At 48.3% G+C, this 22147-nt stretch overlaps 1 protein-coding gene across 1 annotated transcript; it reads left to right on the forward strand.

Annotated features, from left to right (window-relative positions):
- The first annotated feature begins 4974 nt into the window (after window positions 1-4974).
- Window positions 4975-6278, forward strand: LOC147099812 (ferritin heavy chain, oocyte isoform-like). The gene is made up of 2 exons (XM_085969392.1): window positions 4975-5196; window positions 6004-6278. Exons 1-2 carry the CDS (start codon window positions 5038-5040, stop codon window positions 6148-6150), a joined length of 306 nt encoding a protein of 101 aa, XP_085825518.1. The 5' UTR covers window positions 4975-5037; the 3' UTR covers window positions 6151-6278.
- Window positions 6279-22147: the final 15869 nt, after the last annotated feature.

Raw genomic sequence — 22147 nt, forward strand, 5'->3', positions numbered from 1 at the left:
CTGAAGGTCGGCCTGGAGGGCGCCGAAAAATTGGATGCTCCTGTGTCTGGAGGAGCTGACCGGCGCCCTCCGCCAGCTCTCTAGGGGGAAGTCCCCGGGGCTGGACGGGCTGACCGTGGAGTTCCACAGGGCGTTCTGGGACGTCCTGGGGGGCGACTACGCGCGGGTCCTGGGGGAAAGTTTGGCGACCGGGGAGATGCCCCTCTCTTGGCGCAGGGCGGTGATTGTCCTGCTGCCTAAGAGGGGCGATCTCCGCCTTCTTAAGAACTGGCGCCCGGTCTCCCTCCTCAGCACGGATTATAAATTTTTTGCCAGGGCCATGTCTGCTCGCCTTGGCACCGTGCTGGCCCGCATGATCCACCCCGACCAGTCCTACACGGTCCCGGGCCGGTCTATCCATGATAACATCCATCTGGTCTGGGACCTGGTCCACCATTCCCAGAGGGCTGGTCTGTCGGTCGCCTTCCTTTCCCTGGATCAGGAGAAGGCGTTCGACAGGGTGGATCACGAGTATCTTTTCGGGACTCTGCGCGCATTCGGGTTCGGGACGCATTTTGTCGCCCGGATCCGACTTCTGTACGCTGCCGCGGAGTGTCTGATTAAAGTTAACAGGTCCTTGACGGCGCCCCTTCGCTTCGGGAGGGGGGTGCGTCAGGGATGCCCCATGTCCGGCCAGTTATATGCCATTTGCGTGGAGCCTTTCCTGCGCCTCTTGTGGAAGAGGTTGACGGGACTGGCTCTGCAAGGGCCGGGCGTGGAGGTGGTCCTTTCGGCTTACGCCGATGACGTGCTCCTCATGGTCACGGATCCCGTTGACTTGCGGAGGATGCGGGAATGCCAGCAGATTTACTCGGACGCATCCTCCGCCAGGATCAACTGGGGGAAATGTTCTGGACTCCTGGTGGGTCAGTGGCAGGTGGACTCCCTGCCGAAGGAGTTCAGGCCCTTCGCCTGGAGCACTACGCACCTCCTCTACTTGGGAGTCTACCTCTGCCCGGCCGAGGACGCCTGGCCGGCGAACTGGCACGAGTTGGAGGCCAAAGTCGTCACTCGCTTAGGACGCTGGACAGGATTGCTCCGAGTGTTGTCCTACAGGGGTCGGGCGTTGGTCATAAACCAACTGGTGGCCGCCATGTTGTGGTACCGGTTGGTTACTCTGATCCCTCCCCCTGCGTTTGTCGCCAAGATACAGAAGAAGCTCGTCGATTTCTTCTGGAACAACAGGATGCACTGGGTCGCTGCCGCGGTTCTGTCTCTCCCGCTTAGGGAGGGCGGTCAGGCGCTGGTGTGCCTTCACACCCAGGCTGCGACTTTCCGTCTTCAGACGCTGCAGAGATACCTGTACGTTGAGAATCCTCCAAGATGGTGTGCGCTGGCGACGTATTTTTTCCGCCAGCTGCGCGGCCTCAATTATGACACGCAGCTCCTGTTTGTGAAAGTGGGTGGCACGCGTGCCAGCCTGCGAGAGCTGCCTGTCTTTTACCAGGAACTGCTATGGGTTTGGAACCAGGTCGCTTCCAGGCACAGCTCTCCCCCGACAGGAATGGTGGCTGTCCTTCGGGAGCCACTGTTCAGGAATCCGCACCTCCACGTCCGCAGTTTCGGGTGGCTGGCGGAGCGCAGAGCTGTGGCTGGCAAGGTGACTCGAGTCGGGGACCTGCTCGATGGCGGAGGAGCGGGCTGGATGGCGCCGGAGGAGTTGGTGAGGCGCATGTCCTGGGTCAACGTCCAGCTCGCGGCCGATGCCATCGAGTCGATAAAGGTGAAAGTGCGCCCCGGCACCACGAGGTGTATCGAGGCGGCTCAAGCGTGTGGGGCAATCCCTTCTGAGCTTTCCCCCATTCGGACGGAATTCCTTGTCGGCGCCCAGCCCCGACCCCCCCCTCGGGTGCCGGCGCCTCACAACTTGAGCCGTCTCGAGGAAATACCCTCCGTGCCTTTTCATTCCGCACGGAGAGGTTTCCTGTACGGGCTGCTCCTTCACACCTTCAACTTTGCCATCTTCGCCTGCCGTCCGGACACGCCATGGCGTGCCGTTTTACCTTCCGACGGAGGCGGAGGTCCCCAATGGGGGGCTCTCTATGCGGGAGTCCTCCCTTGTTCTATTGGGGACTTGGCCTGGAGGGTGTTGCACAGGGCGGTCCCGTGCAATAGGTATTTAAGTGGGTTCACGGACTCCCAGACCGCATGTTTGTTCTGCGGTCTGGAGGAGTCCGTATTTCATATTTATATCGATTGTGAGAGGTTGCAGCCCCTCTTCCATTGTTTGAAGGGGCTGCTCCTCAAGTTTTGGTTGCACTTCAGTCCCACGCTCTTGATCTACGGTCACCCGGTGCGAAGGGGAGCGGACAGGCTGGAGGACCTCCTCGTGGGTCTGCTCCTGGGCCTGGCCAAGAAAGCCATTAATTGGTCCAGGCTGCGGGCGGTCAAGGGGGTCGTCCGGCCGGATTGCCTCCCTCTCTTCCGTGGCCATGTTCGCGCCCGGGTGGCCCTGGAGCTGGAGCACGCGGTGTCCGCCGGCGCGCTCGATTACTTTCGTGATCGGTGGGCGCCGTGGGGACTGGAGTGCATAATTGGGCTGGAGAACCAAATTTTAATTTGATTATTAAAGTTTATTTGAAGTTTTATTGTTTTATTTACAGTTTTATAGTTTATTTAGTTTTTATTTGTCTAAATTTATGGGTTCACAAAAAGAGGATCAATTCCACCAAGGGGAGAGGCGGGCCATTAGCTTTAAACTCCCTCTGCTCAGTGGAAGACCTTAAACCTTTACCGAGGCCATTTAACACCGTAGGGCCTGTGACTTGGGGTGTGTGTGGCTCCTAAAAAACCACCCCAGTATGGCTTCGACATCTTCGGCGGTGACGGAGCCAGCAAGAACCTATGCGGCGGTGACAGCCAAAGCCACGGCTGCTCCCGCTCCTTCTGCTGCCCTGTCACCGTTCCGACTTATCACGAAGAAGCTTGGGGTGAAGAGCTACACCCAGCCCAACATGACGATCGAGGCGTGTGTGAAGGCCGTGGCTGGTGTTGTCGGCCCTTCAGCCATCCTCGCCGCCTCGAAGATGTATGGGAAGGCTGTGTTCTTCCTGGAGTCAGAGCGGGCGGTGTCCCTGGCCGTCACCGAGGGGCTCACCGTGGGCGGGACCTTCCTGCCGGTGGACCCTCTCGAGGCCACCGCGCAGAGGGTCGTATTATCTAACGTCCCGCCCTTTATCTCTGGTGAGCTCCTCCTCCCCCACTTGCACCGACTTGGGGAGGTGAGGTCGGGGATCACGCCGATCCCGCTCGGATTCCGGGAGGCCAGCCTTCGCCATGTCTTCTCCTTCCGGCGCCAGGCGTTTGTTTAGCTGGCGCGGGAGGAGGATACCGACGGGGCTTTTTTTCCGTCCTCCACGAGGGGACCCTTCACCGCGTCTTCTGGATGACGGACGGTGTGCGGTGCCACGCCTGCAAGGAGGTGGGGCATATTTGTAAGAACTGCCCCGCCTCCAAGGCCGCCAGATCGTCTGGCGTGGCTGAAGCTGGTGCCGTCGCCACTCCTCCCCCCGGGTCTGGCTGCGCCCCGCCCCAAACAAATACTAACGAGGCGCGGTCGTCGATGTCATTGAGGCCTCCGGCGGGGTGGAGGGAGTGCGTCCGGCCGGGAAGAAGGCGCGGGGGAAAAATAAACACCGTAAGGCGGGTCCCCCCATGGAGGGCGTGCCCCATGACATGGAGCCCCTGACACCCGAGAGCATTACCGCATTGATCACGGAGGGCGACAGTGGGGGGACCTCGTGCCCGAGCATGTGGCCGTGACCGCTGAGGCGGGAGTGTTAAGACCTGCGGCCGGGCTTGGGCCCGGGGGACCCGACGAGCCTGCTCCACCGGAGGGAGCAGGGGAGGCCCCTGCAGAAATGGAGGTCTCCCTCTGCCCCTTCGCACTTAAAAGAAGGCACGACCCCCTAGATGAGGAGGAGGACCGGGAGGAGGAAGGTCCCTCCGGTCAGGGGGAGTCGTCGCCTGCCGCGGGTACTGCGCCCCACCCCACCGCTGTCACCATCATGGGCGAACGGCAGGCGTCGCCTGTCCCTAGGGAGGCTGAGGCAGAGGTGTCTGCCCGGCTCGTGCCTTCCGGGGATGGGGACGAGACCCTGCCAGTGGGGGGGGGTCGCGGAACAACCCGCGGCCGAAGTCGATCCCCTTTCAGTGCCGTTACCCCTCTACGGGTTGGGCGACCTGGGGTCCGGGTCGGGCGAGTCCTCGGAAAATGAGCTCGCCCAAAGCGACCCGGACATTTCCCAGGTGCTGCTCGACATCGTCGAGGGTTTAACTGAAATTACCCCATCTGCTGGGTCGGAGGCCGGTGGCACGGAAGAGGAAGGCCCTCTGTCTGTGTCCCCGGCGCCGGGCGACTTGGAGGAGTTTGTTTTTACATACTCTCCGATCTCTCCGGTCGTTCCGACGCCCGGGCAGAGGGGGGCTCCGAACTGCCGCCGTCTTCTGGCCCGGCGCCCCTAGAGGAGCCCAGGGAGGAATCCTCCGCTACCGATCCTGGGGGTGGGATCCGGGCGGAGGCGGGGCCGGCCGTCGCGGCCGAGCCGTTCGCTGAGCACTGCGTGACGGACGGGACGGCCGCCGATGGCGACCCCCCGGAGGAGGATGGGGACTCGGTGGTGGGGGCGGAGGATGACTGGGATTCCGTTGCCGATGAGGCGATGGGTGACCTCCCGTCCCTCGCCGGGACCCCCCTCATTTCCGTCAGGGAACTCCGGGATTTTGTGGCCAAGTGCCAGGGTCGTCACAGGACCCGGCTGGCCCTCGACAGATGGTCGGGGCTGGCGCTGCTCGTCGGGTCGTCCCGCGTCGCCTTCAAGACCATTCTTGGGATGAACAGTCTGGTTAAAATCTGGAGAGGGAGTCTCCTGGATTAGAATATCAAGAGTTACATTGAGTTGTGATCTGACTAACTCCTGAAATGCTCAAGTCTGTTAATTAATTTCTTCCAATGTTACTCTATTTGCTGACTAGATAACTAACTTTTTTTTTCCTCTTATGACCCCCACCACCCACCCAACAAACACTCAGAAACCAGAGCAGGATGAGTGGAGCAATGGTCTGGAGGTGATGCTGAGAGCTCTGCAGCTGGAGAAGGATGTCAACCAGAGTCTGCTGGATCTGCACAAACTCTCCACTGGGAACACTGACCCTCATGTAAGGTTCTAATGACTTCTTTAAAGAAAGACTTGCATATCTAAAGAGCCTTCCCTGTCCTTGGTGTCCAAAAACACTTTACAGCCAATTCAGTGCTTCTTGAAGTATCATTATTGTAATGTAGGCAACATGGCAGTCAATCTGCACACCAAGATCCCACATGCAGATATGAGAGAAATCACCAGATAGTCTGTATTATTAAGTTGGTTGAGGATAAATATTGGCCAGGACACTGACATTCCAGTTTTTTGCTTTGAAATAGTACCATGTGGGCAGACAAGACCTTGCGTACTGTTTTATCCCAAAGACAATACCTCTGACATTGCAGCTCTCCCTCAGTACTGCTGTAAAATGTTGGCCTTCACTCCATTCTCTGAAATGGGACAACCCAGGGCCTTCTGACTCTGGCAGTGGTACCAGTGAGCCACTGCTGATATTTGCCTTGTTTTGTGAGCTGAAGGCTATGGGGGCAGTGTCATCTCTTTAGAAATATCTCTCTGCCCAGTAGGCTTCACAAAAGACTTCAACATCATGATCTTGCTGAGATGAGGCCATTGCATAAAGCAGATTGAAATTGGGGCACCAAAGGATTAAGATGTAACTGAAGGGGGTTCCGCTTTCCAATTCTAAATTGTTAAATGCATTACTCCTGGAGTAAATCGAATCTGATGCCCAATCTCTCTGCAGCACTTGTACCAGTTACCCCATCCATTAGAGGATAAAGCACCATCTCCATGGGTGGTGAAGCTCAGCAGGCCTTTGATGATGTCTCCTCTGAGCTAATTGTAGATTGTTTTTCACTTTCAGTTGTGTGACTTCCTGGAGACCCACTACTTGGCTGAGCAAGTGAAGATGGTCAAGAAGCTTGGAGATCACATCACCAACTTGAAGAGACTGGGAGCCCCTGAGAATGGCATGGGAGAGTACCTGTTTGACAAGCACAGCCTGAGTTGAATTGGATTCTTGAACCATTAGTTCTATACAGGTTGGAAATGAAGTGTGACCAACTTCTAGTGGTGAATACTTTGGTTGTCATTATTTCCCAGTTTTCTCATCGAACTGTCACAGTACATGGAAATAAAGGTTATTCATCATTGAACTGGTTTGTCTTTGTTTAATTAAATAGCTGATCTGGTTAAGATCCCACTGCACAATACACAGCTGTGTAATATGATCCAAGTTCAAAATACAGAAGTCACTCCCAGGATGGCGGTGCCCACATCTTCAAATCATCACTGGAGAGGATTCTAATGGTTTTCTGAGCTCTCGGTAACAGTTCCTGCTGAAAAGGGTTTTTTATAACATCTGCCAGCAAACAGTCATTAAGCTGTGGTGGTTTAAAACAAAGAAATGGTGAAGGGGGTTGAATTAGTGCTGACAGTAGTGACTCTTCAGTCAGGAGAAGGGAGAGTACATGCCTGGTGTCTTGCTTCAGACTTTTACCTGTAAAGGTGGGGGAATGATCTGCTATTGAGCTGTCTTTACATTTGACTGATGGCACAAGTCACGCACTAGATTGCCAAAGCTGTGTGACATGTGTACACAGTACAGCGTTGGCCATCTTAGAAACTTCCATTTGGGCAGGATCATTTCTGTTTATCATTCTCTTTCTTTCCCAGGTTACTTTCTTTTTCTAGCCCCACCGACGGCAATACTTGATGTCTGGGATTAAGTAAAGCACTAGTCTGAATCAAGCAGTAGTGTGTCCTACGGGGAGTTTGTTGGTGTTGGGTAAAGTGAAGCTAAATCAGTAATCATGTAGGAGTCACTGGAAATAGAGTGCGAGACTTTCATAGCAGCAAAGAAAAACACGTGTTAGCTTTATTAACTCTCCGCATGGACTGAGGGACTCGGCCTCGTCGCAGGGCTATGACATCGACACACAATCGACGACTCTTAAAGGGACCCTGCTCCGATAACCCAACCAAGTTCCGTACATAACGTGGAGCGATAACATTGCCTATACATAGTGAATTGTGTTACTGTCCCGATGTGGTCTCTGCCACAATCATATCAATCCTACGCTAAATGGATTCCTCATTTTTCGGACAAAATCCAACCCTTGCTGCATGCTAGATCATTTCCACTGGGAACAGCGGCTGTTGCAGCCTTTAACCTTCTCAAAAAACAGTTGGAGAAAGCGGCTCTTTACTCCATTGATGAGAATCTCCCTTTCGTGGTTGAATGTGATGCCTCGGAGGTGGCGATCTCGGCTACTCTGAATCAGGAAGGTCGTCCTGTAGCATTTATGTCCAGGACCTTACAAGGTGCCGAGCTACATTATCCTCCGGTTGAGAAAGAAGCCACAGCCATCATAGAGGCAGTACGGAAGTGGAACCATTTTCTAGCTCGCCAGCACTTTACATTGATCACGGACCAACGATCAGTCGCCTTCATGCTCGATAATCGAAAACGAACCAAAATTAAGAATAATAAAATACAACTTTGGAGGATGGAACTGGCCTCTTTTGGTTATACCATTCTCTATCGGCCTGGCAAGGAGAATGTGGCCCCGGACACCCTCACACGGGCATTCTGCTCCACTATGTCATCCTCCACTCTCATGGATGTCCACAATGGTTTGTGTCATCCTGGCGTTACGCGCATGCTACATTTCGTACGATCACGGAATCTCCCTTTTTCCACTGGAGATGTAAAGAAAATATGCTCAGAATGCCGGCTTTGTGCGGAATTAAAACCTCAGTTCTTCCGCCCCTCAGATGGTACACTCATACATGCAACCCAACCGATGCAATGACTTAGCATCGATTTTAAGGGCCCAGTGCCCTCTTCAACTCGGAACACATATTTGCTCACCATGATCGACGAATATTCACGTTTTCCGTTTGCCTTCCCCTGCTCCAATATGCTGGCGTCCACAGTAATCTGCTGCCTTGAGCAGGTATTTTCTCTCTGTGGCATGCCGGCTTATATTCACTCAGATCGGGGTCCATCCTTTATGTCAAGGGAACTCAAGGACTACCTCTCAGAACGGGGAATTGCTACAAGCAAAACAACACCATACCATCCCATCGGAAATGGGCAGGTAGAGAGGTATAACGGTATCATCTGGAATTCCGTACGTCTCGCTTTAAGATCTCGGGGCCTACCAGACCAGCAATGGGAAACAGTGCTTCCGGATGCATTGCACTCTATACGGTCCCTGCTTTCTACAGCCACAAATACTACACCTCATGAGCGGTTCTTTGGATTCCAGCGTCGCTCATCTCATGGGACATCACTCCCGTCATGGCTAATTACTCCTGGACCTGTATTACTCCGAAGATACGTTCGGACGTCTAAAAATGACCCTCTTGTAGACGAGGTCGAACTAACCGATGCCAACCCCACCTATGCAAACATACGATATTCCGACGGCCGAGAATCTACCGTATCATTACGGGATCTGGCTCCCTGCCCACCAGGACCTAGTGGGACATCGGGTGATGGCATTTCACCAGAAAACTCTTGGGACCTATCGGGTACCCCTCTCCAGGATCCTGATCGGACACCAACTAGCTTGGTGCCGGTAGAACCCCGTGCTCAAGGTTGCGACCCTCCCAGTACCGCGCATGAAAGTACTGATCCGCCACAGACCAGCTCTGCACCTCCCTCTGAACAGAGGCAGTCCGACTTTGAACCTATTGGGGCTCGTACTCGAAGCCATGATCTCCCCGACCCTTCACAGGGCAATCCAGGCCACACAGACTCTGACCAATGGCCAACCGCATGTAAGCGGACCAGCAACCCTCTACGACGGGAATCCAAACGGGTGCGACTCTTCCTTGTTCGGCGGCTGCGGACCAAAAGGTAGACCACAGCCTCCTAATCCTGCAGGAGGGAAGAATGTGATAAAAATGATAACATCCGGGAAGTTATGTCATCACTTCCTGTGAACTATGAACTATGAACTGTGTACATACCTCACTTCCTGTCATATGTCACTTCCTGTTGGACTGGTATAAATACTGGTCTGTTCAGTATTGTAAGAGGCTTCTACCAGAGGCATGGTAAAGACCTCTCTTGTGTATATAGTGTGTTTATAAGTTACTTAAAGCTTACTTTAAAGTTACTTGATGGTAAGTCTCCTTTTTCTTACATCACAGGGCAAATATATGAGGGCAAGGCTGGATGGCATCTATTTTAATGCAAGGAGTCTTGCAAATAAGGTGGATGAACTGAAGGTGTTGATAAACACATGGGAGTATGATATTGTTGCTATCACGGAGACATGGTTGAGGGAGGGGCAAGACTGGCAGCTCAATATTCCGGGGTACAGAATCTTCAGGCGAGACAGAGGGGGAGGTATAAGAGGAGGGGGTGTCGCAATATTAATTAAGGAGTCAATTACTGCAGTAAGGAGGGGTGATATATTAGCAGGTTCCTCTAAAGAGGCCATATGGGTGGAGCTTAAAAACAAAAAGGGGGCAAGCACTTTGCTGGGAGTGTACTATAGGCCTCCAAACAGTCAGGGGGAGATAGAGGAACAGATATGTAGGCAAATCTCAGGGAAATGTGCAAATAATAGGGTAATAATAATGGGGGATTTCAACTTCCCCAATATTAACTGGGATAGTCAGAGTGTGAAAGGCTCAGAGGGTGTAGAATTCTTAAAGTGCATCCAGGAGAGCTTTTTGAGCCAGCATGTAGAAAGTCCTACAAGAGAGGGGGCGGTACTGGACCTAATTCCAAGGAATGTGGCCGGCCAAGTGGAAAAAGTGCTAGTAGGTGAGCACTTTGGTGATAGTGACCATAATATGGTAAGATTTAAGGTGGTCATGGAAAAGGACAGGGATGGGCCGGAAATAAAGGTTCTAAATTGGGGGAAGGCCGATTTTAATAGGATAAGGCAGGATCTGGCCAAAATGGACTGGGATCAGCTACTTGTAGGAAAATCCGCATCGGAGCAATGGGAGATTGAGATCATACAATGGCAACATGTTCCCGTAAAGGTCAAGAGTGGTTCCAAAAACCACAGGGAACCTTGGATGTCAGGGGATATACGAGAATGGATTAGGAAAAAAAGGAGGGCTTTTGGTAGATACAAAAGGCTAAAGACGGAGGAAGCCCTAGAGGAGTGCAAAAAGTGCAGGGGGATACTTAAAAAAGAAATTAGGAGATCAAGGAGGGGCCATGAAATAACACTGGCGAGCAAAATAAAGGAAAATCCTAAGATGTTTTGTAAGTATATTAAGGGTAAGAGGATAACTAGGGAAAAAATAGGGCCCATTAGGGACAAAAGTGGCAATCTGTGTGTGGAGCCGGAAGATGTAGGAGGGGTTCTAAATGAATTTTTTGCATCTGTTTTCACGATGGAGAAGGACGATGTAGACATAGAAATAGGGCGGGGGGACTGTGATATGCTCGAACATATTAACATCGAGAGGGAGGAGGTATTGGCGGTTTTAGCTGGCCTAAAAATGGATAAATCCCCAGGCCCGAATGAAATGTATCCCAGGCTGCTGGGTGAGGCAAAGGAAGAGATTGCGGGGGCTCTAACACATATATTCAGGACCTCTCTGGCCACAGGGGATGTGCCAGAGGACTGGAGAACCGCTAATGTAGTACCATTATTCAAGAAGGGTAGTAGGGAAAAACCGGGGAACTACAGGCCAGTGAGCCTAACATCAGTGGTAGGAAAATTATTGGAAAAAATTCTGAGGGACAAAATTTGTCTCCACTTGGAGAGGCAAGGATTAATCAGGGATAGTCAACATGGCTTTGTCAAGGGAAGATCATGTCTGACTAATTTGATTGAATTTTTTGAGGGGGTGACTAGGTGTGTGGATGAGGGTAACGCAGTGGATGTGGTATAGATGGATTTCAGTAAGGCCTTCGATAAAGTCCCGCACAGGAGACTGGTCAAGAAGGTAAGAGCCCATGGAATCCAGGGTGCCTTGGCACATTGGATACAAAACTGGCTTAGTGGCAGAAGGCAGAGGGTGATGGTCGAAGGTTGTTTTTGTGACTGGAAGCCTGTGGCCAGTGGGGTACCACAGGGATCGGTGCTGGGTCCCTTGCTGTTTGTGGTCTACATTAATGACTTGGATATGAATGTAAAGGGTATGATCGGTAAGTTCGCGGACGATACAAAAATTGGTAGGGTGGTAAATAGCGAGGAGGGTAGCCTCAGTCTGCAGGACGATATAGATGGGTTGGTCAGATGGGCGGAACAGTGGCAAATGGAATTTAACCCGGAAAAGTGCGAGGTGATGCACTTTGGGGGGACTAACAAGGCAAGGGAATACACAATGAATGGAAAGACCCTAGGCAAGACGGAGGGTCAGAGGGATCTGGGTGTGCAAGTACACAGATCCCTGAAGGCGGCGGAACAGGTGGATAAGGTGGTAAAAAAGGCATATGGGATACTTGCCTTCATTAGCCGAGGCATTGAATATAAGAGCAAGGAGGTTATGATGGAGCTGTATAAAACACTGGTTAGGCCACAGCTGGAATACTGTGTGCAGTTCTGGTCGCCACACTACAGGAAGGATGTGATCGCGTTAGAGAGGGAGCAGAGGAGGTTCACCAGGATGTTACCAGGGCTGGAGCGCTTCAGCTATGAAGAGAGACTGGGCAGATTGGGTTTGTTTTCCTTGGAGCAGAGGAGGCTGAGGGGGGACATGATTGAGGTGTACAAAATGATGAGGGGCATAGATAGGATGGGTGCTGAGGAGCTTTTTCCCTTAGTAGAGGGGTCAATAACTAGGGGGCATAGATTCAAGGTAAAGGGCGGGAGGTTTAGAGGGGATTTGAGAAAGAACTTTTTCACCCAGAGGGTGGTTGGAGTCTGGAACTCACTGCCTGAAAGGGTTGTGGAGGCAGAAACCCTCACAACATTTAAGAAGCATTTGGATGAGCACTTGAAATGCCATAGCATACAAGGCTACGGAACAAATGCTGGAATATGGGATTAGATTAGACAGGGCTTGATGGCCGGCGCGGACACGATGGGCCGAGGGCCTCTATCCGTGCTGTATTACTCTATGACTCTATGATACTGGAAATCTCAAAGAAAAACAGAAAACGCTGGAGACACTCAGCAGGTCAGGCAGCATCGGTCGAGAAAACACGAGACACTTGACCTTTCTGGTATAAAACCATTCCTCAAAACAGACCCGGGGTTTGCAGGAGATGAGGAAACAGTGCAAACTAACCACAGGACTTTACAGCTCTTAAATTTCATGGGGATAAAAGTCCACATCGCACTTTACAGTGACGGAGCAACAGATTCTGTCTGAAGCTCCCCATTGATCCACTTTCCATTTCCCCAACTCGTTGTGGGCTGCTTTGCAGATCCACTGCAGACTGACTGGTGTAGGTCAGTCTCTTTCAATCTATTGTGGTCAACATTGTGAACCTTGGTATCACGGACTCATTCTGGAGCCACCGAGATGCCCATCAATTCTCCGAGAGACGGGTTAACTTAGAGCCGGCTGTGCTCGACACCATCTGTAGGGTGGAATTTCATCGAGCTCTTTGAGATATGTTGTGAAACTCTGATTCTGAGAACAGAGACGCTTTCAAATTCAGTTTGAGGAAAGTCAAAGAAACCAACAGCAATGACATCACAGAATAATCATCCAAACCTCTGTATTCCAAAGCTCTGATTGGCTCTGGGTATCACACACCGCCCCCTCTCCTTTGTTAATTGGTGCCTGGATTGATGGAAGATCCTGACTGGCTCACAGGGATTGTCAATCATCATTGATCATGCCAGACCCTGTTGAAATGCAGGAGCTTGTGAGGGTAGAGGTTAGGTTGTTACTACAGTGGAGTTTGAGCTCAGTGCTTTGCAACAGGAAGAGTTAAGATGGCCTCCCAAGTGCGTCAGAACTATCACAAGGACTGTGAAGATGCTGTCAACAAGCAGATCAACATGGAGCTCTATTCCTCCTATGTTTATCTCTCCATGGTGAGTTTTGTATTTTTGGGGTCCTATTTCAAAATTAAGGCTGTTATTTTATTCTAAGCAGGTAGAATTTCTCTAGGTCAATGAATGGGCTTTAGAGGGTCTCTCTATAGCCCTCCCCAGTCTTAATCCAGTGAATGCTCTTAAGACAGTGATCTTGCAGAAGGACTCTTTCCTGCTCTGTAATAGCTCTGTCCTATTCTGATGTGTTTATATTTGAAACTAACTCCAGGGTTTCATCAAGTTTGTAATGGAGGGTTCATCTTGAAGATTCACTAAAACTAGTCAACTTCCAACTTGGATGGCAACAATTAGATTGAATTGGGTGACTAGTTAGTGAAACATTGGCTGGTTCTGGCCAGTTTTTATCCCCCTCTAATTGAGTGAATCCTGTTAGTCTTTCTCACCTGAGGATGGTGTTAAACTATTTAATTTTAAAGATTTGGCTCTTTTCCTTCTCTGCTTTTAGACTTTCATCTGGGAACAAAAGAAGATACCACAGATATTTTGACCAAGTGTAGTTGAGAGCTTTATTCCAAAAAGCATTAAAGCTCGCTAATATTTTCTAGTAACATAACCTCCTATTCTGTTGAGCTACTTCAATGAGGAGCTTCCAACATATTCAAAAAGGATTTGGAAAGTATTGGTGTTGCTACCATTTGAGTTGGCCATGGATCAGATCTAGATTTCAATTGTCTCTTTTCCATTTTTCTCTCTACCTGCAGTCGTATTACTTTGACCGGGATGATGTTGCCCTGCGTCACTTTGCCGAGTTCTTCAAGGAGCAGTCACATGAGGAACGTGAGCATGCTGAGAAACTGCTGAAATTCCAGAATATGCGTGGGGGGCGTGTTGTCCTGGAGGATGTCAAGGTTAGATTCAGCAAACTTTGAAGAATTGCCATGGTTTTGTGAAAAGTAGGCTAGTTACCTCATACTAGATTATCTGAGTCATGGAAGTTGTTGTATGCATGGATTTTCAGAAGGCAGGAGATTGCTGGCAGAAATTGGAAGTGCATTAGAAGCAACCTTGTGACCCCAATAAAACTGGGTGGAGTAGGAGGCAGTTGGTATAAAATAGACCACTGGATGGTGACTAGTGCATATGATCTAAATGTGCAAATAGTGATCTGCTGAGCTAGGGTCTATAGTGAGCTCCAGGGCAAAATTGGAGACTGGCTAGGGGGTTGACTGGAAGGAAGTGGTTGATGTTCACATCAGATGTAAGAGTGTAGGGATTTGGGGTGTGTCCCAGTACAGATGTCATTTAGAAGCTAGCTTGCAGAGACAAAAGGCTGATTGAAAGGTGGGCTTCATGTTCTGGCATAGAATAGAAAGCAAGGAAGTGTTACTGCAATTACTGCTAGATAGACCTCATTTGGAATATTGTGCTCCATTTTAGGTGATCTCACTTTAGAGCCTATAGTGCTGTGATTTCAAGTCAAATAACTCATTCCAAAGAGAATTCTTGATGAACTGTCTGGTTAAAATCCTGGCTTAGAATATCAAGAATGACATTGAGTTGTGATCTGACTAACTCCTGAAATGTTCAAGTCTGTTAACTAATTTCTTCCAATGTTACTCTATACCCCACCCCTACAAACTCTCAGAAACCAGAGCAGGATGAGTGGAGCAATGGCCTAGTGGTGATGCAGAGAGCTCTGCAGCTGGAGAAGGATGTCAACCAGAGTCTGTTGGATCTACACCAACTCTCCACTGGGAACACTGACCCTCATGTAAGTTCCTAATGTCTCATTTAAAGAAAGATTTGCATATCTACAGTGCCTTCCTTGTCGTCGGTGTCCAAAAACACTACAGCCAATTCAGTACTTCTTGAAGTGTCATTATTGTAATGTTTGCAACATGGCAGTCAATCTGCACACCAAGATCCTGCTGCAGAAATGAGAGAAATCACCAGATAGTCTGTTTTATTAAGTTGGTTAGTGATCAATATTGGCCAGGACACTGACATTCCAGTTTGTTTTCTTTGAAATAGTACCATGTGGGCAGACAAGACCTTGTGTACTGTTTTATCCAAAAGACAATACCTCTGACATTGCAGCTCTCCCTCAGTACTGCAGTGAAGTGTTGGTTTTCACTCCATTCTCTGAAATGGGACAACCCAGGGCCTTCTGACTGGCAGTGGTACCAGTAAGCCATGGCTGACACTTGCCATGTTTTGGGTGAGTTGAAGGCTATCTGGGGAGCTTAATCTGATCACTGATCTTTAGCAATATCTCCATGCCCAATAGGTTTCTGATGATCTTTCACAAAAGACTTCAACATCAGGATCTCACTGAGATGAGGCCAGTGCATAAAGCAGATTGAAATTGGGACAGCAAAGGAGAAGTTGTAACTGAAGGGGGTTCTGCTTTCCAATTTTAAATTGGTAAATGCATTACTCCTGGAGTAAATCTAATCTGACGTCCAATCCACCTATTTCTCTGCAGCACTTGTACCAGTTACCCCATCCAGTAGAAGATAAAGGACCATCTCCATGGGCGGTGAAGCTCAGAAGGCCTTTGATGATGTCTCCTCTGAGCTAATTGTGCTTTGTTTTTCACTTTCAGTTGTGTGACTTCCTGGAGACCCACTACTTGGATGAGCAAGTGAAGATGATCAAGAAGCTTGGAGATCACATCACCAACTTGAAGAGACTGGGAGCCCCTGAGAATGGCATGGGAGAGTACCTGTTTGACAAGCACAGCCTGAGTTGAATGGGATTCTTGAACCATTAGTTCTATACAGGTTGCAAATGAAGTGTGACCAACTTCTGGTGGTGAATACTTTGGTTGTCATTATTTCCCAGTTTTCTCATCTAACTGTCACAGTACATGGAAATAAAGGTTATTCATCATTGAACTGGTTTGTCTTTGTTTAATTAAATAGCTGATCTGGTTAAGATCCCACTGCACAATACACAGCTGTGTAATATGATCCAAGTTCAAAATACAGAAGTCACTCCCAGGATGGCTGTGCCCACATCTTCAAATCATCACTGGAGAGGATTCTAATGGTTTTCTGAGCTCTCGGTAACAGTTCCTGCTGAAAAGGGTTTTTTATAACATCTGCCAGCAAACAGTCATTAAGCTGTGGTGGTTTAAAACAAAGAAATGGGGAAGGGTGAAGGGGGTTGAATTAGTGCTGACAGTAGTGACTCTTCAGTCAGGAGAAGGGAGAGTACATGCCTGGTGTCTTGCTTCAGACTTTTACCTGTAAAGGTGGGGGAATGATCTGCTATTGAGCTGTCTTTACATTTGACTGATGGCACAAGTCACGCACTAGATTGCCAAAGCTGTGTGACATGTGTACACAGTACAGCGTTGGCCATCTTAGAAACTTCCATTTGGGCAGGATCATTTCTGTTTATCATTCTCTTTCTTTCCCAGGTTACTTTCTTTTTCTAGCCCCACCGACGGCAATACTTGATGTCTGGGATTAAGTAAAGCACTAGTCTGAATCGAGCAGTAGTGTGTCCTACGGGGAGTTTGTTGGTGTTGGGTAAAGTGAAGCTAAATCAGTAATCATGTAGGAGTCACTGGAAATAGTGCGAGACTTTCATAGCAGCAAAGAAAAACACGTGTTAGCTTTATTAACTCTCCGCATGGACTGAGGGACTCGGCCTCGTCGCAGGGCTACGACATCGACACACAATCGACGACTCTGAAAGGGACCCTGCTCCGATAACCCAACCAAGTTCCGTACATAACGTGGAGCGATAACATTGCCTATACATAGTGAATTGTGTGACTGTCCCTATGTGCTCTCTGCCACAATCATATCAATCCTACCAAAAACGAGCTTACTTTCTATTGCAGCAGCATTGTTGTAGGTGTAACATTTGCATACTGAATTATCATTGGCCCGCAGGCATCGAAGCAATACCTATTGTATTCACGTGATCACATGTTGCGTTGTTATTGGCCTGCAGGCATCTGTAAGGACTGCTATTGCTCCGAAGACCCAGGGGTCCGAACTCCATCTTGTCCACACGGTGCTGTATTGATTGAGAAAACTTACAGACTTGATGCTTCATTAAAAGAGTTTAAATTGTAATAATCCGTTGTCCTGCAATTTATTATTTTTGTACAAAGTGTGCAAAACAAGACAGTAGGGATCCACTAGCTAATTCTGATCAAATAGTAGCTAGATTATTTTCGATAATTCATTCGGTATATTGCTAATGGCCACAACTGTTCCAAAAGACTGCCCTTAACCCACAAAGTGTGCGGTGGTTTCTGAGTGTTCCTGAAGAATCCACAAATTAAACATCCATTAAAGCTGTTCAAAAATAGTTCATCTAAAGGGAATGAATGAACTCCATTTGAAAATACCAAGCGACAAGGGCACTTTAAATATTCTCTCCAGCACTGAGCGAGTATACATGGATAGACTGATTCATAATAAAATGTTGGCTGGGCTGTTTCTAGGAGTTAAACTGGAAAATACATTGGTTTTCCACACCACAAGGGAAATGAAAGCTCGTTGGACATTTGTAATGGCTCAGCTGATTGATGCGTCACATGTCTTGCACACCCATGATTGTTCTGACACTCTGGGGAGACCACCTTCACTTTTACTGCTGGTGGGAGCCAAGTTCAAACACCACTGTAGTTACAACTGAACCTCTCTCCGATGATGTACCTAAACGAGATTAGATGCTATGGTATAGGAACAGGGCAGCCACATGGGATTAGGGACCACTGCTTGTGTAGAGAATAAACAACATGAGCTGGATAGGAACAGGAGGTGGCCATTGAGCCCCTCGAACATGTTCCTCCATTCATTGAGATCATGGCTGATCTGTGACCTCACTCCATATACCCGCCTTTGCCCCATATCCCTTAATACCTTTGGTTAACAAAAATCTATTAATCTCGGATTTAAAATTAACACTTGACCGAGCATCAACTGCTGTTTGCGGAAGAGAGTTGGGCCAAACATCCTATTTCTGTGTTGTATGGTTTATGTAATTCACTCTTCTCTATTCTGGAGGTTTTTGTAATGATCAGTAACCTGTCATTCTGGAATGGTACTCTAGGTGGTGCTGTCTCTATATAAGAGTGGGCAACCCACGATGCACTCGGCTACCCACAAGGCAGCAGTCAAGATGGAGGCCTCTACAGATACTGTACCTAGTCCACATGTGCTCAATAAAGTGTCTAGCAAAAGCTAGCTGTTCTTAATAAAAACGACTAGTTATTAATAAACATAACATGGTACCAGGATTGGTAAGATCTGCTGAATATTGTGCAATGCGACATGGAGAATTTGAAGCCACTAGAGCGTTTGAAACTCACAGTAAATGTCGGCTACAATTGGCAGACTTTTAAACAACAATTCGAACTCTACATTGCTGCCATCGGGTACGGTACGAAGCCAGGCACAAGGAAAATGGCGTTGCTGCTCACGGTTGCAGGCCCACAGGCGATAGAGGTATTTAATACATTTGTATTTAATCCAGAGGAGAACAGAGAAAAATTAGATGATGTGCTAAAGAAGTTTGATACACATTGTTCTCCCAAAAAGAATGAAACCTACGAGAGGTACATCTTCCGTTCTCGGACACAGCAGCAAAATGAGACTTTTGATAGCTTTTTGACTGATCTGAAACTGAAAGCACAGACATGTAATTTCTCTGAGCGGAAAGCATCCATGATTCGTGACCAGATTGTGTTTGGTATTCATGATAAAAAAAAGTCAGGGAACGTCTGTTGAGAGAAACCGAACTGACATTGGAAATTGCTGTGAAAACATGCCAAGCTAGCGAGCTCGCTCAAAAGCATGCCAAGACTTTCAGTGAAATCAATGATGATGCGATTGCAGTAAGTGCTGCTGTCGGTGCTGTGTCCTACAAGGGGAAGAAACATGGGCAGAACAGAAGTGAAAGAGCAATCGGAGGAAGGAATTTTTAATTGTAAACGCTGTGGTTACAAACACCAGTTAAAACAATGTGCAGCGTTTGGGAAAATGTGCACAAAATGTCATGGAAAGAATCACTTTGTTTTTACTTTTGAAAAGCATTGTTTGGCAAAGAAAGGGCAACAAGTCCGAGTTAATGTGATTGAGGACACTGATTTAAGTGAGACATTTTTCGTAGGAATGGTGTCATGTGACAATATAGAAAAGGATACAGAAAATGTGCAGCCCTCAGGAATAAACAATGCTGAACATAACGTCAATGCAGTAAAGGAGGACAAATGGATGATCCCACTGTGGTGTATGTGCCTTTAAGAGCAATTATGATGTCTGTGCCTTTAAGAGCCCCAGGTGTGCGTAATTTCGGTAATGCCACTTGGGCTATTTAAGCCTGTGTATTGTGTATATCCTTTAGAAACCCCCAGCAGACTTGCTTAGTAAATACCTATGAACCAACTCCTGTCTTCAGTGTCTTTATCTACACACGGACACTACAGTGGCGACGAAGTGGAAACGGACTTACCTGCAATTCGGCAGCACCTCAAGGACATCGATTCCTTCAGCGTCCAGAAGACTCAAGGAAGTAAGAGAAACTGTGGTTTCACCAGCTGGCCAAGCTGGTGACAGTTACTGCGCTAATCCTTCCTGGGCGTCAGGCTGGAGCTCCAGCGGCGGGCTCTACAGCTGAGACAGGCAGCGAAATCGGAGGCAAGCAATAACGGCCTGGGAGGGTGCACTGGAGAGACGGCCGGCGCGGCAAGCAGGTCAGCGTTTAGACCTCCGTCGGGAACGAGTCTCCAACAGTGAATAAACGGAAACCACAGTAAAACAGCGTTGTTATCGGTAGCAGCGGCGGGAAAGCGCGGGAAGCGCCATATCGTTGCTACAGAGAGAGAAAAAAAAAATTTTTTTAAAGCGCGGGAAGCGCTATATCTTTTCTGAAATGCCTAAATCTGGTAATATTGAGGCCTTTGATGGCGAAATAGAAGATTGGACCACATACGTGGAAAGAGTAGAGGTTTATTGCACTGCAACTGGAATAACAGATGAAAAAAAAGCTTCAGTACTTCTGAACTTAATGGGCGCGAAGACATACGGGCTGTTACGAAATTTAATCACTCCAGCCAAACCAATGGACAAGACTTTTAAAGAAATTGTTGATACCCTGCAGGAGCATTTAAACCCAACACCGCTGCTGATAGCGGAACGATTCAAGTTCTTCAAGAGAAATCAACACAAGAATGAAAGTAACGCTGATTACCGAACCGAATTAAGAAAGCTATCAAAGTACTGCCAATTCGGAGCAGGACTATCGGATCATCTTCGAGACAAATTTGTTTGCGGTCTCTTAAGTGAAGGAACACAAAAAAGACTGCTTTCTGAAAAAGATTTAACATTGGACAAAGCTTTCAGTATGGCTGTATCATACGAAGCAGCAGCAAAAGGAGCTGCAGAGATACAACAAGAGACACAGGACTTCGGCACCCATAAAATGACACAGGAGTTCGGAAGATGTTATCGCTGCGGCAGATCCACCCATAACCAGAGGGACTGCTGGTTCAAGGGCAAAGCATGCAGGCAATGTGGTAAGATTGGACACATTGCACAGGTATGCCAACCTGGACAAAATAAATCCACTGACAGAAAACAAAAAATCAATAAAGAAAAGTACAGGAAGGTACAAATGATGGCGGACAGTAGCTCCGAAGACCAGAATAGCGATAGCGACTCCGGAAACAAGAGACTAAGCTGTCTCAAATTACATAATGTACTTGCCAAAGAGGATTACCAAACCATTTGGGTTACCCTCACAATAGCAGGGTCCCCAGTTAAAATGGAGCTAGATACAGGATCAGCTCTAACTGTAATAAATCGACGAGATTACGAGAGGCTATTTTCGCATATACCTCTAAAAGACATCCATTATCTTAAAAACATATACGGGGCAGAAAGTCTACCCCAAAGGAAAAATAAGGGTGCCTGTGGTATACAACGGCAAATAAATACAAAAGTTGTATTTATACATTCTACAAGATGGTGGTCCACCGTTGTTGGGACGTGAATGGATAAGGAAGATACATTTAGACTGGCACTCCATTCAGGCACTGATGGTGACCAGTAAGGAAAAAAACAATGATGACATCATACCTGAACGATTAAAAGACATCTTGGCCAACGCCAAAGAAGTGTTTCAAGAGAAACTAGGAACCTTGAAAGGCATCACCGCCTCAATAAAAGTGGAAGATACAGCAATTCCAAAATTTTTTAAGGCAAGACCGGTGCCATACGCAATACATCCGGCAGTCGAGGCAGAGCTGAAGAATTTGGAAAAGGCAGGCGTATTATCCAAAATAGATTGGAGCGAATGGGCAACACCCATCGTTCCAGTCATGAAAAAAACATTGAAAAATAACTCTGAGGAACAGAAAAAAATTCGCATCTGTGGGGACTTTAAGGTGACTGTAAACCCGGTCCTTCACATGGTACAGTATCCTCTTCCGAGGATAGAAAATATTTTCGCCTCACTATCCGGAGGGAAACGTTTCACAAAAATTGACTTGGCACAGGCATATCTACAGATGGAGGTTGAGGAGACCTCTAAAAAGTATCTCACAATAAACACACACAAAGGCCTGTACCAGTACAATCGACTGGTTTTTGGAATAGCATCAGCTCCAGCTATCTGGCAAAGAGCTATGGAGCAAGTCCTGCAAGGGATTCCGGGGACTCAATGCTACCTAGACGACATCCTTATAACAGGAGAAAACGACAACGAGCACCTTGCCAATTTGGAGCAGGTGCTCACTAGGCTGAAAGATCGGGGCCTACGAGCAAATCGCCCCAAGTGCGAATTTTTCAAAAATCAGATATCATATTGTGGCCACATAATTAATAAGGAAGGGTTGCATAAGTCACCTGAAAAAATTGAAGCAGTTATAAAAGCCCCAGCACCTGAAAATGTTTCACAATTAAGGTCATTCCTGGGATTAATAAATTACTATCATAAATTTTTACCGAACTTATCAACTATTCTACACCCTCTTAATGATCTTCTACAGACAGGAGTGATTTGGAAATGGAACGAAGACTGTAAACGTGCCTTCCACAAATGTAAAGACTT

Source organism: Somniosus microcephalus, chromosome 28 (genome assembly GCF_052327205.1).
Source record: "Somniosus microcephalus isolate GS21.2 chromosome 28, FLI_Smic_1.0, whole genome shotgun sequence".
NCBI lineage: Eukaryota > Metazoa > Chordata > Chondrichthyes > Squaliformes > Somniosidae > Somniosus > Somniosus microcephalus.